Below are 15,678 nucleotides of genomic sequence, written 5' to 3' on the forward strand. Positions count from 1 at the left end.
CCTGCCCTGCCCTGCCCTATCCTCTCCTCCCCTTTCCTGCCCCTTGGTGTCAAAAGTGTATTTCTCGGCTTGAAATTTAGGCGAGAATCCTAAATACAGCAGTTTTCCTCTACTTACAGGGGGACTCCGGGAAAGATGGGGAAGGACTCTTGGGGAGTGAAGTGATAGGATGAGGGGTTACGGTTTTAAACCGAAACAGGGTAGACTTACATTAGATATTAGGAAGAAATTCCTTACTCTGAGGGTGGTGAGACACTGGAAGAAATTCCCCAGGGAAGCTGTGGATACCCCATCCCTGGAGGTGTTCGAGGCCAGGCTGGACGGGGCTTTGAGCAACCTGGTCTAGTGGGAGGTGTCCCTGCCCAAGGCAGGGGGGGCAGACTAGATGATCTTGAAAGTCCCTTCCAACTCTAACCGTTCTATGATTCTAGAACTTGGTAGGCAGTCCGATGTGGGGGAGAGGCCGCTCCGCCTGGGACTGGGTTAGAAATGGGGTGTCAGAGCTGTGATCGGCCTCCCCAGCCCCGCCACGGGGCAGGACAGGCGTCTGGCTGGTTGGGAAGGCAGCATCCCGGTGGAGGGATGGTCTTGCTGCGATGCCATTGAAGAGCTTTAACAGTTCGGCCTTGGAAATGGAAATTCATAGAATCATAGAATAGAAATTTATGTGGTTACTAGCAAATCAATAAAATAACACTTCTGTAACGACCTGGAAAATGTCAGGAGACGATTTTATAAAACAGGTAAAATTTTGTACATGTGCATTTTCCACATGAGCAGGCAAAGTGACAGAAAATGTAGGTAATCGTGGAATATTAAGAGTTTATCCTAGTTTTTATGCGCTTGTAGACAAATATTGTGCTGAGGAGATTGGGGATAGGTAGTCCATTGATTCTGGAAGGCAGAGAAACAGACGAATGTAATAAAACTATTATAATGAAATTATTTTCATCAGACTAATATTTATTTAATTTTAACTTCTGTGATTTTGGGTGGGTTTTTTACTTAGACCAAAGAAGAAAGAATAGTTGTCCTGGAAACTGAGAACGCTGCTCTTCATCTAAAACTTGCAGAGGTAACTATTGTTTGTTTTTCCAAAAAGAATTCATAGGAAAATAGGAAAAAAAAGGCACTGAAATCTGCCTTCTTATTTTCAAGTTTTGCACTCTTTATCTGTTGGGAAAATCTATGAAGGGATTAAGGCTCAGTGTTTGGGTTTTGTTTGTTTGTTTGATCGATTGATTGTTTTTTTAGTCAGCAATAACAATAGACTGATTAAGCAACTGGAAGTTGACATACATTTAAATAATTGCCATTGTTTTAAATTTCCAAAAGTGAACTGAGGGAACAACTCAGAGCATATAGCAACAACTGGATGCCCTCATTTCCTTATATCCTTCACAGAAGGATGTGTTGTTCCTAGGCCATTATTGAAAAAAGGAGCAGCCTGTGATAATGTTCGGTGTCTTCAAAGGCAGGATTTCAGAGATTTACAGAATTTTGAATGTTGATCTACACTGCTAGACCAGAGCCAGCTGTGAGTATTAGTTGTGATAGAGACTGTTGGCCAAGAGTTTTTAATCTGGGCTGAAACATTAAATGGTTGGGTGACCTCAGGAAAGCCATTTGCCCTCACTGTGGTTTGTTAACACCTGTGGATAAAAGTGGGTTTAACATTTTTCAAAGCCTGACTAGAAGCAGATGGTACATCTGAAATGAGTTTTGCTAGGTATACAGAAGAATCCTGTAATTGATTCTGAGAAAATGTTTCTATTGGTTTTGTTCTGCTTTATAATATTTACCAAAAATCTTAAATATTTCAGCTGTTGGTGGTTTTTTTTTTCACTCTCACGAACATAAGAAAGAAATTATTTTAGTCAGTAAGGTGCATCAGATGTAAGAAGTAGTTATCTGAGCATTAGATAATGAAGCCTTGTTTTCCAAATACAGCCGTGTTTCAGTTTATTGCAAAATGTGCTGGAACGTACGAGCACCTACATACACGTGAGGAGCGTGGTAGTGTTACCACCATCAGTCAGAACCAATGTCAAATGATTTGTGGAAATGCTTTGCAATTAACCTTGCACTGATGTTTCTATTCAGGTGGTTCTTTAAATATACTTAAAAGACTTTCGCTTCTACGTCGTTAATTTCCCCCAGCAATCTGAACACATGAGCTAAACAGGCATTAAATAGTTTTATCTTAATTGAAGAGTATTAAAAAGAATACTAATTTTAATTAGGTGAATTTAAGGTTGTGCAATGTTGCATCATATCTCCCAATATTTCACTAGCTACGCTGGTGAAAAAAGCTACTGCCCTCGGCTGTCAGTCACTGACCTTTCAGATCTGCTGGTGGAGCTGCCTGGATGATTGAGCTGTAAGAGGTTCAGTCACAGTGACCAGGGTTAACAGAGGTCTCATTCTTAACATGTAAAAGCTAATTGGATTCGTCTTGGCTGAAGTGAGCGAGCAAGCTTTGGAGACAAACTTATGAGGATAGCCGTAAATTAGGATTTGCAGTGTAAATGTTTGTTTATAGTTTGCACCAGTCTAATAAAAATATTATGTCTTGCTATAGACCTTCCCTTGCTTATATCCTTAAGACAATCATAAATATCAGCACTACCACTGTTTGCTGCAGCCCGATATATTATTATCCTAGCAGCATATTGTAAGGGTTGTTACTGAAAACAAGACATCGGATCTTTCTCTGTAGACTTGCTTTTGCCTACTTGGAATTGTGTTTGTCTACCTGCATTCCCCTTGCTTTTGTTTGCAGTGCTTGAGATCCGTATCCTGCTGTCTTCCATACATAAAGCCAAGTCTGCCAGAATGGATCCAATTGCAGAACTGAGATTTCACTTTGGAGAACACTACTAAGTAGCTCAGTTTCACTTATGTTTATAATAAAGCTGACTATAAAAAGTCTTATAGTCGTTTTTTGCTTCTCGTGCATGAGCACAAATTTGCAAGTTCTGGCATACAAAACATTCTGATGAATGCTAGAACTATTTTAATGGAGAAAGCCTCAAAACCAAAGCAGCCTTTGCAATAAAGATAAACTTGATAGTGGAAGTGAGGAGAGGTTGACTGCAATGAAAGTAGAATTGACAATTCCACTTTTATTGTCCATGTTGAGAAAAACGGAGGGATCAGGTGGAACCTGTGCAGATGGTGGAAAACGTGTTAGATGTTAAAAGGAGGTTTTAAATAGCTTAAGCTTATTTAACAATAAGGCTTGAGTACTGCAATTGCTTATATATATGCTTAACTTTTAACATGTGATTAGAGATCCTAATTCTGGTGAGCTACTTGTAGGTATTTTTGTCAAGCATGTTTGTAAATATTGCATCTGAGTAACATGAGTCTTGAAAATCCTCAGCTTAAAAGAACACAAATGCTGTATAGCTTCAGTCTCAATTTCTGGGAGCTTAAAACCTGTAACAAAAAAACCAAAAACCAACCAAAAAAAAGTTATTTTAAAATAATCTCTTCCTGCTGTTTCTTTTCCATGTAAGAACTTTTATATTAGTGTTAAGGTGTTGAATAGCTGTGCAGGACCTCAGGTTACATTTGTAAATAGAAGATGAGTGCTTTGTGAAGGTGAAAAAGCCACATGGTTTAGATAAGTGAAGGACTTTTCTTGGAAAATATAATCTTTCTTTATTCTGACAGCTCCAGGACATTGTATTGTTGTTCTTGGAGATGTCATCTGTAGTTAAACTGCAATTAAATGTTTCCTTTTTACCTATCATTATCAGATGATTGGAAGTAAATCAAACCCATTGTGTGAGTCAGTTTAGCTCTTTCATGTCGTTGTACTCTTCTATGCTTTGTTAGTTTAAATACCAGGGAACTGCAGTCACAGAATTTATGGCCTGAATAAAGTAGAAGCTTAGTCTGTGCTAGACAAGTGCATTTCAAAAATAAGGAAAGAGACTATTGGTACTGGTTAAGGAATGATAGATGACAACAGGTTGCAAGGGAAAGTAGGTGAAGAAGTTGCAGCTCATTTTAAGCACCAGGGCTGTCAGTAAATGATGAAAAAGCAGGTTTTAGTATGGTACAGATTCTGTTATATTGCAGAATTTCACAAGTACTCTACAAAAATTTCTTGTGTTCTTGCCTGTAAATATTTAAAGTTGTACTATTTCTATTTTCCTTTTGATTTCAACATCTCAAAAAAAAAATGGCCATAAAAATTGCTTTTGCATTATAGGTAATTTTAGATTATTAGAAAGCATTCTTCTCCATATCCTTTAAAAATTGCTTTGGCAGCTTTGATCTCTGAAGACCCAACTTAGTGCTTTATTGGTACAGTTTTGCACTATTGCAACTCTCTGGAATGTAATGAGTTGGTGTTGGCGGGAAGCTAGAGCAGTGAACACTAAGTTGGGGGCTGTGTATTACCAGTTCCTTCAGGGCTTTAGCAGTTAACACATATATGCGTGTCCTCGTTCTTTTTCATGTTCTTTCAAAGAGCTTTTTGCATTAAATGTAGTTATCAGACACTTAATGAGCTCTTTTCCCTAAGTGAAGGCACAGTTTTAACCATTTAGATTCACCTCAAGTGTAAGTAAGGGGTTTTAGGTACTGCAGAAGCAGTTTAGTAATCTGATGCTGAGGTTTACCACCCGAAGGAAGTAGAATATTGTGATGTTAGCAAGTTACATCAAGGTGATCCTTCACGTGACTCAGAAAAAGGTAAAAGCAATTAAAAAATTATGTATTTACATCACAAGTAATCGGATAGTTGAGTTACAAATGTTTACAAGGACAAAGGGGACAGAATGCAACAGAAGATGTGAGCACTTCAAAGTGATTTTTAGGTGATTGTTTTGTTTTTTTTTAAACAGTATCAAGGGTTTGCTGGAAGAAGCACTCATGAAGTATTGCAGCTCTACTCTGCTCATGGCCAGCAGCAGAAATTGCAGAGAAGTTCTGTTTTAACCCAGCTACATGAAGCAATAAAGGTAAAGACCTTTAGTAATAACGTAGGCATAATCTATGCCCCAAACATTTACATGCTTATCAAATACAGTAAAACCCAGAAAATGGTCAGATATGAACTTCATCAATGGCTTTATTCTATTCACAGCAGTGCTTGTACTGAAGTGTAGCAATGCCTGAGTTAGCTTAAAATGTATAGTGGTTTTGCTGCAATAGGCTACAAAGTCACCTGGCAAGCTGGTAAAAGTGGCTGCTCCTGAGCTCCAGTATCTTATGTATAGGCTGCTATCAATATCCGAGTTAGATATTTTTGTAATCAAAACCTTGCAATCCCTGGTTTGACTATCATACAGACAACGCCTAAAACCAATTGTGATATGCTTTAACCAGATAGGCAAATCCTTTAGAGAAGCATTGGAGAGCTCCATTGATTTCAGTAAGAGTTCTGCTCTGGCAGACCTCCCAAGAGGAAGTAGTTTGCTGTGTGCTTACTCAGATTGTCTTTGTTTGGCATCAAAGAGACTGGATCTGTTCTCCCAGTGCCATAATATTTTCTTTTGTTGAAGTACTTATTCCTTAAGTTACTCCATAGAATCATAGAATAATTTGGGTTGGAAGGGACCTTTAATTGTCACCTAGTCCAACCCCCCCCCCAAAGTATCTCAGGAAGGAAATCTGATTCTTAACAGGCAGAAGGATGTAGCTTAATTGTAGCATAGTTGGACTAGATGATCGTTGTAGGTCCCTTCCAACTGAATATTCTGTTCTATTCTAATTACAGTGATTCTGCTTAGTAAATTTTGCAGTGGTGTCTTACTTTTAGGTTTGCTAGAATGGTAGAAATGTTTGTGATTCAATACCAGTGAACTGAGATGGTTTACTATCAGAGATCAATGAATGTTAGGAGAGAGCAAAGCTCTCCAAATAAAATTCTAGATTAATGGTGATCCTATACCCATAATAAATAAAAAAAAAATTATTTCTTTCCAGTTATATTCTGTGGCTTCTGAGAGTGAGAAATGCAGTGATTTTCTCCCTTTAGTTTACTTTATTGCTTTATCATTGAAACTAGTCAATTAATTCAAGGTCAGTACTACAGTTGGAAAAATAAACTATCACAGCATATGCAACACTTTGTACCAGGCTGACTAATGAAACATCACGGTGCTTCTGTAAGATAAAGTATTGTTAAGTTCATCTTACAGGTGACTTTACATGTTTGTTCCAAGACTTAGATGTCAAGAAGTCTACTAATGCTAAAATCAGGTCAATTTGTTTTTACTTTATTTGGACTTTTAAGCTGCTTTTGTAGATGTTTAAATATTTCGTCATGCATGTTATGCTGAGTTACATCCATAATACAAATAATTTTCTGAACAATTATGGTTTTGATCTTTTCAAAATACATCTATTGTCATAGGAAGGCATAGAACTGACTTATTTAAGAAATGCCTTAGAGTGAAGCTTAGCAAATACCTCCTGATCAAAGTGTGAAAAATGAATGCAGCATTAATTCAAGGTCAGTACCACAGTTGGAAAAATAAACTGATCAAAGTGTGAAAAATGAATGCAGTAAGGGGTATATGGATCACAATGTTTCACTGCTAATCCTCGATATGTCTCCTAAGTGGGCAGAACACACACACACGCTTATTTTTGTTTGATGAAATAAGAAAGATACTTTCTTATACCTGAAGCTGCTTTATGGTCCAAGTATGTACCATAAGATGGTGAGGATTCATAAAGTCTTGCTGAAGTCTTTAGGAAATGGCATTGCTAAACATCTTGCAGGATCCTTCTCTAAAGATGCAGAAAGAGGTACTCCTGAAGGCTTCCTTTCACCAAGTAGAGGGATCTTCCTGACAGATATCTCACCGTAATTATTTGTGTTGTGGTTATATTGATTCTTCCTTAACTACTGTTTTGTGTCTTTATAACATATTTTTTCTTCTTGCTGAGAAGAGGCTTAAGCAAGACCTGAAGAGCCTCCATTCATTTGCTCTTGAGCTTTCAAAAGACTTTCAGCGTCAAAGCAAGACTTATCTTTACCAAGTTTTGACAGCAGTCCAAGAAATACAGCTGCAAAATGAAGCAATGCAAAGTAAGGCTACATTTCAAACATGTAACATCAACAACGTCATTGTTAAATGTTAGTAACATTGAAAGGTTGAGTTTGATTTTTGAGAAACGTGTCACTGAAATTGTAGCACTTCTTTTTTGTTTGATGTTAGATCATCAGGGAGTTCTGAAGCATTAGAAAAAGTGCAAATAACTCTGCAGAGGTTATGACTGATAATTTGGATTTAGCTTTTGTGTTGAATGCAGCTGCTACAAGACTGCTGAGTTGGCTCAGCTGTAACATTTTTAATCTAAAGTTCTCAGGCTTGTTGTCTTGACTGTTTTAGAATAGCTGAATAACGAATGTGTTGCTTTAGCTGAAATTTGTCTGCTTTTGACTGTACCAGAAAAGGACTCAGGTGATTTCAGAGATTTCTGAAAATAATGTCTGAAAGTAGGACAGCCTAGATTTTTAATATTTCTGTGCATTTACAGAGAAAATTTTACTTCCAAATCAAAACCAGTTCCATTTGCTAGACTGTAGATAATAACATCATACAAACTACTGTTTCAGAATTCAGGTCCTTGGTTCATGTGTACATACAAAGCAGACCGTGCAGTACAGGGGCACTCTGTGCCCTCATCACTGAGGACTAAGTGCATTGGTATGCACCCGGATCTCTTGGCATGGATCTCTGCACCTGCTTCCAATATCCTTGATTCTGACGAAGCTCCTACCAGGCCTGAGAAACACATGGCACATATTCTCAAGTGATGGGTGTTTGCAGAACTTGTCCTTGTATGTTATGTACTAAGTTATCATTAGAATTGATTTGATTACTGTATTATCCATGTAGAGAAAATGCTTAATAGAGTTGTCTTTAAAATGGAAAAAAAACAAAGTGGAAAATTAACCCTAGGTAAAGGTGAATGTTCCCCTTATTGAAGCAGGGGGCTAAATGAACAGATTGAAGATTGGAGATGTTGTGGTGTAAATAAATAGTAAATATTCCTTATGAGGCCTTGCAAATTCCTGTTGACTGTTCTCCATTTGCACTTTGTGGTGCATTGTTCTATGAAATCATAGCCAGGAGAAGCTTCCTTGCCTGTAACAAATTAGTGTGTTGGTACTTAGGTGGATGACTTACGTTTTTAATTTGGCCACTCTTCAGTTCTCTGTCAAATGTGTTAGATGGAGATCCTATTGTTAAGGTTAAATATGACAGTCAAAATTGCCATCCTTAAATTACATATAATCTTTTGTAAACAGAAAGTCCAAAGTATGTATTCTGGAGACAATATATGTTATCAGTTTAATCCTAAAATAGAGATTGAAAATGAGGGAGAGAATTATAGAGGAAACATTCAAGTAGGTTAATTTCAAGGCTCTAGTTGACATGCAGCAAACTATAAAACTTTACTGTAATAACCGAGTAGTCCCTTGCTTGGAAATATTTATTCACAGTCTGAAAACCAGGCTATTGCCATCCTTCCCACTGAAACTTAAATAGCAGTAATTCATAAAAGAGAGATGTGCCCATTATTCTTTTGTTACAGGCCCGTTTCCCTGATAAACAAAGCTGCTATCATATTTGCAAAAAACACTGTCCACCTGACTGCAGATGATACTGCTGAGGCAGATGCAGTAATTCAGCAGATACATGGAAGAGTAGGAATTTCTAAAAATTTGATGACTTTTTAGATGGGTTCACCATGCAGGTATTACCAAAAAGAGGAAACAACAGTATCTGTGCATGCAGAACATATTTTCAGGGAGGGGAAACCACTGTTCTCACTGCTTGGCGAAGTGGTGGGTACTAAGGAGCAAGATCTGTCCAAGTGAATACATGACAGAGGAGTTGCTGCAGGTTACTGACGTATTTTGTGAAAGCCGCCGCAGCCCAGTGACTTAGATATCCTTTGTGGTTCCAGGACACTTTCTCTCTGGGGTGGAGAAGAGGAAAAATTGGGTACGGGGCTTATTTCCCACTTTGTCCATGTGCTAGCACTTAAGTGCTCTGCTCCTCTTGGAGAAATCTGAGCTCTGCACTGTACTGATGACTTGTGTTTGTGGAATGTGGATCACCATCATCTTCACCATCATCTTTTACCCTTAACAGCAGAGTCTCAGCAGCTCAGCTGCGTTTGGAAAGCCTTTCCCTCTTAGTGTAGGGTAGGGGAGGAGGAGAGGGACCTTGGATCCAGCAACAGAAATATTGCAGCAGCCCAAAGCATAATGTTACGGCTCAGAATATAAAACACTGCTGAATTCAAAAGAAGTTTTGGAATTAAGTCTGTTACATCATAGCTGCTTTTCCTAGAAGGCATGGTCAGGTTGACCTCCTTTTTAAACTGGCATCTAGTGTGGAAAGAAACATTAAAAACCTGAAGGAACTATGGGGACAGCTACACATCGGTATCTGTGGTAGGCTGTGGCTGCGCTAGGTTATGCTGCTACTGTTGTTCATGTCCCCATCCTGGACCTTTCCATTAGGCTGGTGTAACTGTTTGTGTGGCCACACACAAAACAGATCAGGGAGCGGATCCAGGACAGAAATGACTCTGCAAGAAGGATTGCTTTTTGACCTCTACCTGACTGTGGAAGCAGTTGTGTGAAAGCAGCAGAAAGTCTGGTGCAGCGCTGAATGGGAGGGAATGAAAAGCTCCTTAACCAGGACTGTCAATTAAAGAAACATTACAATCCTGAATGTGTTTGCAAGCCATCACTCTTCTACAACTGTTAGTCTGATTATTGCTGAAGATCCTAATTGCACTCAGTGATATTTAAACAGAAAAAGCAGCATGCCCAGCTCTCAGGAAGTTTCTGTATAGGGTGATGCGATGGGCAAAGCATGAGGGAAAGGGATGAGGGATGTCTGTAATGGCTGCAGACAGGTAGTGACTACTTCTTATGAAAAATGAAGAGTGGGTTATTAGTATTTTAAAAAACAGATGCACCCAGTGGCTGCCCCTAGGTTATGGACGAAAATGTAACTTCTGAATAACTTGCAGCTCATGCCAAGCAGAAAACTAGGAAAATGTTAAATAACTGTTTATGTTTATAACTATATCGTTCCACTTCCAGAAAAATCGAAAGTTTAGAAATAGTTTATGCATTAGGAAACTTGCTCTGTGGAGCTTGTGTTCAAGAAGTCTTTTTGTGGTGCACATAAAGCTTTACAGAAGAGGGACATTAGAACCGATTGTTCACTTTTACAAATATCAAAATATCATCCGCTAAAAGCAACAACTTGACTCATTTTCTAGAGACTGCAGTTTTTCACCTGTCTGCTAAAAAGCCCTGGTATCAAATTAGGATGCCCCAACATTGATTTCTGTTTTCAGTCATCTTCACCGTAGGAGGGCTAGTTGGGAAAAAAAAAATAAAAAAAAAAAAATTGAGGAACTAGAGCCTAAGTTAACTGGAACTAGATCTGTAATGTCCAGTAGGCTTCTCGGAGTCCTCATGAAGAGATCACTTAAAAATTGAAACAAGCTCGTAATTTATTTTTCTTCTTTCACGACTGGAAGAATGGAAGAGTACCCTTAGCACCTATTGCTTTTACTTTACTGCTTATTCCAGAGGCTTCAAGAACTGAAACAACTTTATAAATGGAGATACTTGTTATGGAGATTACTTAAATAATCAATGGATTCCAACCTCATATTTTGAAAAATAAATTAGGGGTCAGTGACTGTAAGAGTTGTTTTTGACAATTTATTGTACCATATTTGCGTGTGATTCTCCAAACCAAGACATACTAGTGTTACTCCACATACAGGATGCAAGAAAAGGATTTTTCATAGTGAAACTCCTAGACTTTGATTCCCCAACTCTTAACAGCATTCCCCCTGCATGTATGCACTTGTGGAGGAACATTATGAGCTGGAGGTGAACAGCATGGGTATTACAAAAATAAGAACTCAGAATAGACGAATGTCCCTTGAAGTTACCTGATTTTTAGTCTATAGCAGAGAGTGTAAATCATATGTATGACATACCGAGACTTCAAGTATGTTCCTTTCTTTGTAAGGTAACACATACTGAGGCTGGTGGCCGTCCTGCTAACTCAACTCTCAGACCATGGTTTTGACTGCTTGATGCTCTGCATCTTCAAACTGCTCACTAATTGCTGGGGAGATTGATATCCCACTGGGGTTTCTTAAAGCTTCCTTTTTACCCAAGCTTACAGTCACATTATGTGCTGTCTGGGCTGTACATTTGCTTTAGGCCTGCTCATTGTTCATGTAATTGGGCTGAAATAAAATCGTTTGTGAAGTTAGAAAGCTTTTTTAATGACCCATATTGCTCTCCTCGGTTTTGTGGAAGAGACTCCCTGAGGTTCAAAAGATCAATCTTTTTTGATTAAATCCTGCCCATGAAGCGAGTGCACCTATCTTAAAGGGGAACCTTAGAGCTGTTTACAGTAGTAGTAGCATGAGGATAAATGATAGATTCATGCCAGTTAACGTTACAAGAAGTTAACCTAGCAGTCTGCAAATGTGGCTTGAGCCTTGCAAGTGACAGCCCCATCCAGAAGCAGGTTGCTTCAGGTTTAGGTTTCAGGCTTCACTGACAGATAACATTACTCTAACTAAACTGACACCTTTGAACTGCCTTTAAATATCTTGTCTTTTTGATTGTTTTTCAAGATTTCCTATGTCATTGTAGGAACCTGTGGTAATTATCTGTAACTTTGCATAGCCATTTCATAGCAAGAAGTATGATGGGATTTTTCAAAGGTGTCTAATAAATCAGGAACTAAGCATCCTAATTTAAGTTTGGTAGACGTTAAAAAGGTTTATGCTTACATTTCATGAGGCACTACCAGAAAATTAATTTTTAAAGTAATAGAATTTAGTGCTTTGAAACAGCTTTATTCTTCCAGTGTTTCAGATAAAAGCTTTTGATCTTGAGCAGTCTCTACAAGAGGTGACAGAGAGATATGAGAAAGAAAAGCAAAAGAGGAGAGCTCTACATAACAGCTTAGTTGTAAGTATCTTTAATGACAGAACACTTTCTTATTTTGTTGTAATTATGCCCATAACTTCCTCACCAATAAAACTAATGCATATACTTTTCATGGATGTATCACTTTCTCCAGCTGTCTGTATATGATTCATTTTTTGCTGAGGCACACTTGTCTTCAAATAAGCCCCAGCCCATTATTTTTTACACAAGTGCATTTCAAATGCACTCCTGGAGTATATTGCACAAAGGAGCATCATCCATTTTGAATAGTGAACAAAACTTCGATTTTCTTTATCCTCTTCTCTAAATTTGCAAGCTTCTGAAATAGTTTTAGAATTCTTAAATTATTAACTTGAAATTACAAAGTGGTCTTCTCTCATTTTTCCAAGTATATCTAGCTGTATTCTGCTCTGCCATTAGTGATGGTTCATTCAGGATTAATTTTTTCCTTTTTGTAGTTTAACTTTACTCTGCTGATTTTTAGAAACTCAAGCCTCCTTCAAAAAAAAATTATTTTCAGTTTTTCTACCTGGGACAATGAAGCTCTTTGTTAAAAAGTACTTACTTTCCAAACTCCGCCTTGTGTTGCGGTTTACTGAAAAGATGGTCCCCAAGGCAGAGGGGAGTTAAAGCCAGTGGTCACTAGTCATCACAGGCAAGCTGCTTTCACTAATAAAAACCAAGAAGAACTGATCACCAGCAAAAAGGAAGGAAAAACACCAGGTTAAATAAACTGAAGTCTGAAACAGCCTGCAGAGAAAAATCAGTTACTGACTTTTTAGTCATGTATGTACACATGGTGGAGAGGAAAAGGTACAAAATGTTTTATATTCCACATCTTCCTCAGGGATGGTGGAAGAGAAATGGAGTGTGTAATCTTGTCTATTGAGTTAATACAGGTGTCTGAAGAAACTCAAGTAAAGAGGAAGGAGGCTGAAGAGGGGAAAATGGCTTAGATTGGAAGCCTTTTTTTTCCCCCCATATAGACTGGAGAGGGCTATACCATTCCAGAGCTCTGAAGAGGTCATATTTCCTCAAGTACTTTCTCCTAACTTCTCAAGGCAAATGATATCGATACTATTTTTCTCTCCACCTGCTCTCTTAAACACTTTTACGTCTGCTTGACAAATTCCAGTGTATTTGTCCTTTCCAGTAATCTGTGTTAAATACATCTTAATATTCTAACCCTAGGAACTGAGAGGAAATATCAGAGTCCACTGCAGGATTCGACCATTGCTACCGTTTGACACTGCTGCTGGATATTCGATGCCACAAGATAGGTAATCTATTTTTGCTGTGTTAGATCTTAGCTGACTCATAATTAACGTACAGAGAAAAAAAATAGTTATATGTATGTGAAAACAACATTGTTCTTGATTTTTCTGTTTTTATGTGTGTATGGAGATGATGATAGTATCATAAAAACTAATTGCTGTTTCCTTTTCTTTTGCCTGCTAAATTGGCTTTAGCCAATCTCATCCCCTAGTCTAAAAGTATGTCCACCCAGATAGAAAGCCATAGCTGTTCTGCCAAGCCAGGATTATCCCTGGCTTGGCAGAATTAACACAGCTGCAATCAGTTTAGACTATATTCGCTATCCTGTACAAATTCTGGGATACAGTAATGTAATAACTGTCAGAAGTCACGGGTAGAGAAACACACTCAGCATTACAGTTGTTTTGTAATGCTACAGAACAGATTTGCTGTCAGCACAAACATTGGTAATTCTGTTTCGGCATAATTTGGCTCTTCATTACTGATTTCTAATACACTTACTGTAACTGAAGTGTCAAAACATTCCAAGATCCAAAAGGAAAAGAGGGATTAGATGCAAGTATGTGCTATAATAAGCTGAATTCTCCATAGATGACTAACATGAAAGAAGGTAGGGATTGAAACATATACAAAGAAAGAAAGAAGGGGCAAACTGTGTGGGTGGCTAGAAACCAGTAACTTTATCATTTGCCCAATCAGTAAATAACTGATTTGGGGCTTTATTTTACTTGTGCTGGCTGGTAATTCTAAAAGAGTACATTCAGTGTTTAAAGTTTATTAATTTTTGGCAAATCTTAAAAAAATATAGAATTGTTTTAATTAAAATAACATCAAAGGAGCCTGAAGGGGAAAACTTGCATTAACCTGTACTTGGTATACCTGGGAAGGAACCCACTCTTGTTGTTGTATGGAATAGTGTAATCAGGTGCTGAATTGCACTGTAAACCAGGATGGAATAGGCCAAACAAACATTTTTTAAGACTAACTTTTCTTAAGATATCAAAAAGTAATTTAAATAAAACTTAGTTGTGAAACTACAGACTAATTCTCAAAACGCTTACACACATGAATGAATTTATAATAGAATGGTTTGCATGTGAATGTCTTAATTGAGTTTGTTCTAAACTTCTTTTTTAAAGCAGATTATTTTGCTTGATTGCACTTTAATTTGTTTTTTTTTTAACTATTAGCTGTGGTGTTAGTATGTACATAGGGGATGATAATAATGGCAGTTCTGAAAGGTACTTTTCAGACAATGTGTAGTTCACAGACATTTTGATCATTGACTTTCCGGAGCTATATGGAACACTTATGGTTTGAAATGTACATTTTTTTCCCTGTTGGCTTTTTTTTTTTTTCTTACAGGCAAAGAAACTTTTCAGAAAAAGTGGCGTATGCAGCTGATGATGTGAGTATTTGATGGTGAAATTCAAAAGCACGTTCACAGATACTGGGAAGTAGAAACAAGAGGGACATGTGAACCATGGGTTTTTAAAAAAAATGAGGTACTTTCTTGTCAATCAGTGCCCAGCTTTGATCACCCATGGGTGCAATAGCAGGTGATTTGTGCTGTTCTCATCCTTATTCTTTGTAGTAGTAACAGCTTGGAGCTTCTGCTGGTGCAGTCATCCATGAACCGGAGGTTGTGTGTTTGCAGTAGTCAAACAGCTGCAGACTTCCTGCAGTCAGCCCCTTTGAGCCACTTGTATTTACTGTAACTATTTCTAAAGTGATGTCAGGCTTTTTTTTTTTCCATGTTATTATTGCAACACAATTAATGCGTTAGGAGAGAAATATGGTATCTCACGAACTACAACAGCCTATGTGGTGCTGCAGTCAAGCATGTTAAAGTGGCCTGCTTAGATCCATCAGAGTAAGGAGAATGAGCATTGAGGCTGCAAATCCAGATGACATTCCAGCATTAATTGAGGCCATTACCAAGATATAAAATTTAAAAATGCACAGTAGTGTGTGCTAAGGTGAAAGGATTAACTTGGGTCTTAACTTTCTTAGCCACTATAGTTCTTAGTTGGCTGCTCACTGCTACTTACATGGTGATTAGCCAAATTCTCTTCTATAGTGTAGTGCTTAATATATTGCCTAAGTGACCTACAGTATGTTATGCGTTTAAATCTCCCAAATTATAGCTTCATTAGGCAGATCTCAGTTACATAAAGTGGATACTTACAAAGACATATATGCAATGAGGAAGCTAATGGAGCACATCAGGAGTCAGCTAAGAAAGAGTAAATGTGTCAGGAGATAAAAAACAGGGATGTGTAATGGTAGACGTAGTATTCTGGATGCCATGACCCATTTATTGTACTGTAAAATACCATGACCATTTCTGACCTGTTGAATTTTATTGCATGAAGATGAAATTAGATAATATTTAGGTTTTGGATTATTTCATAGCGATA

The 15,678-nt window shown here is 37.9% G+C and overlaps 1 protein-coding gene across 1 annotated transcript in view; it reads left to right on the forward strand.

The window, feature by feature from the left end:
- The first annotated feature begins 716 nt into the window (after window positions 1-716).
- Window positions 717-15,678, forward strand: part of KIF25 (kinesin family member 25) — a 42,166-nt gene continuing 27,204 nt past the window's right edge. The window contains exons 1-7 of the mRNA XM_009891475.1: window positions 717-743; window positions 1,010-1,075; window positions 4,860-4,976; window positions 6,916-7,054; window positions 11,901-12,004; window positions 13,175-13,263; window positions 14,624-14,666. Of these exons, the coding sequence (XP_009889777.1) occupies window positions 717-743; window positions 1,010-1,075; window positions 4,860-4,976; window positions 6,916-7,054; window positions 11,901-12,004; window positions 13,175-13,263; window positions 14,624-14,666 (585 nt within the window). The remainder of the gene's footprint in view (window positions 744-1,009; window positions 1,076-4,859; window positions 4,977-6,915; window positions 7,055-11,900; window positions 12,005-13,174; window positions 13,264-14,623; window positions 14,667-15,678) is intronic.

This window comes from Charadrius vociferus, unplaced genomic scaffold (genome assembly GCF_000708025.1).
Source record: "Charadrius vociferus isolate BGI_N301 unplaced genomic scaffold, ASM70802v2 scaffold68, whole genome shotgun sequence".
NCBI lineage: Eukaryota > Metazoa > Chordata > Aves > Charadriiformes > Charadriidae > Charadrius > Charadrius vociferus.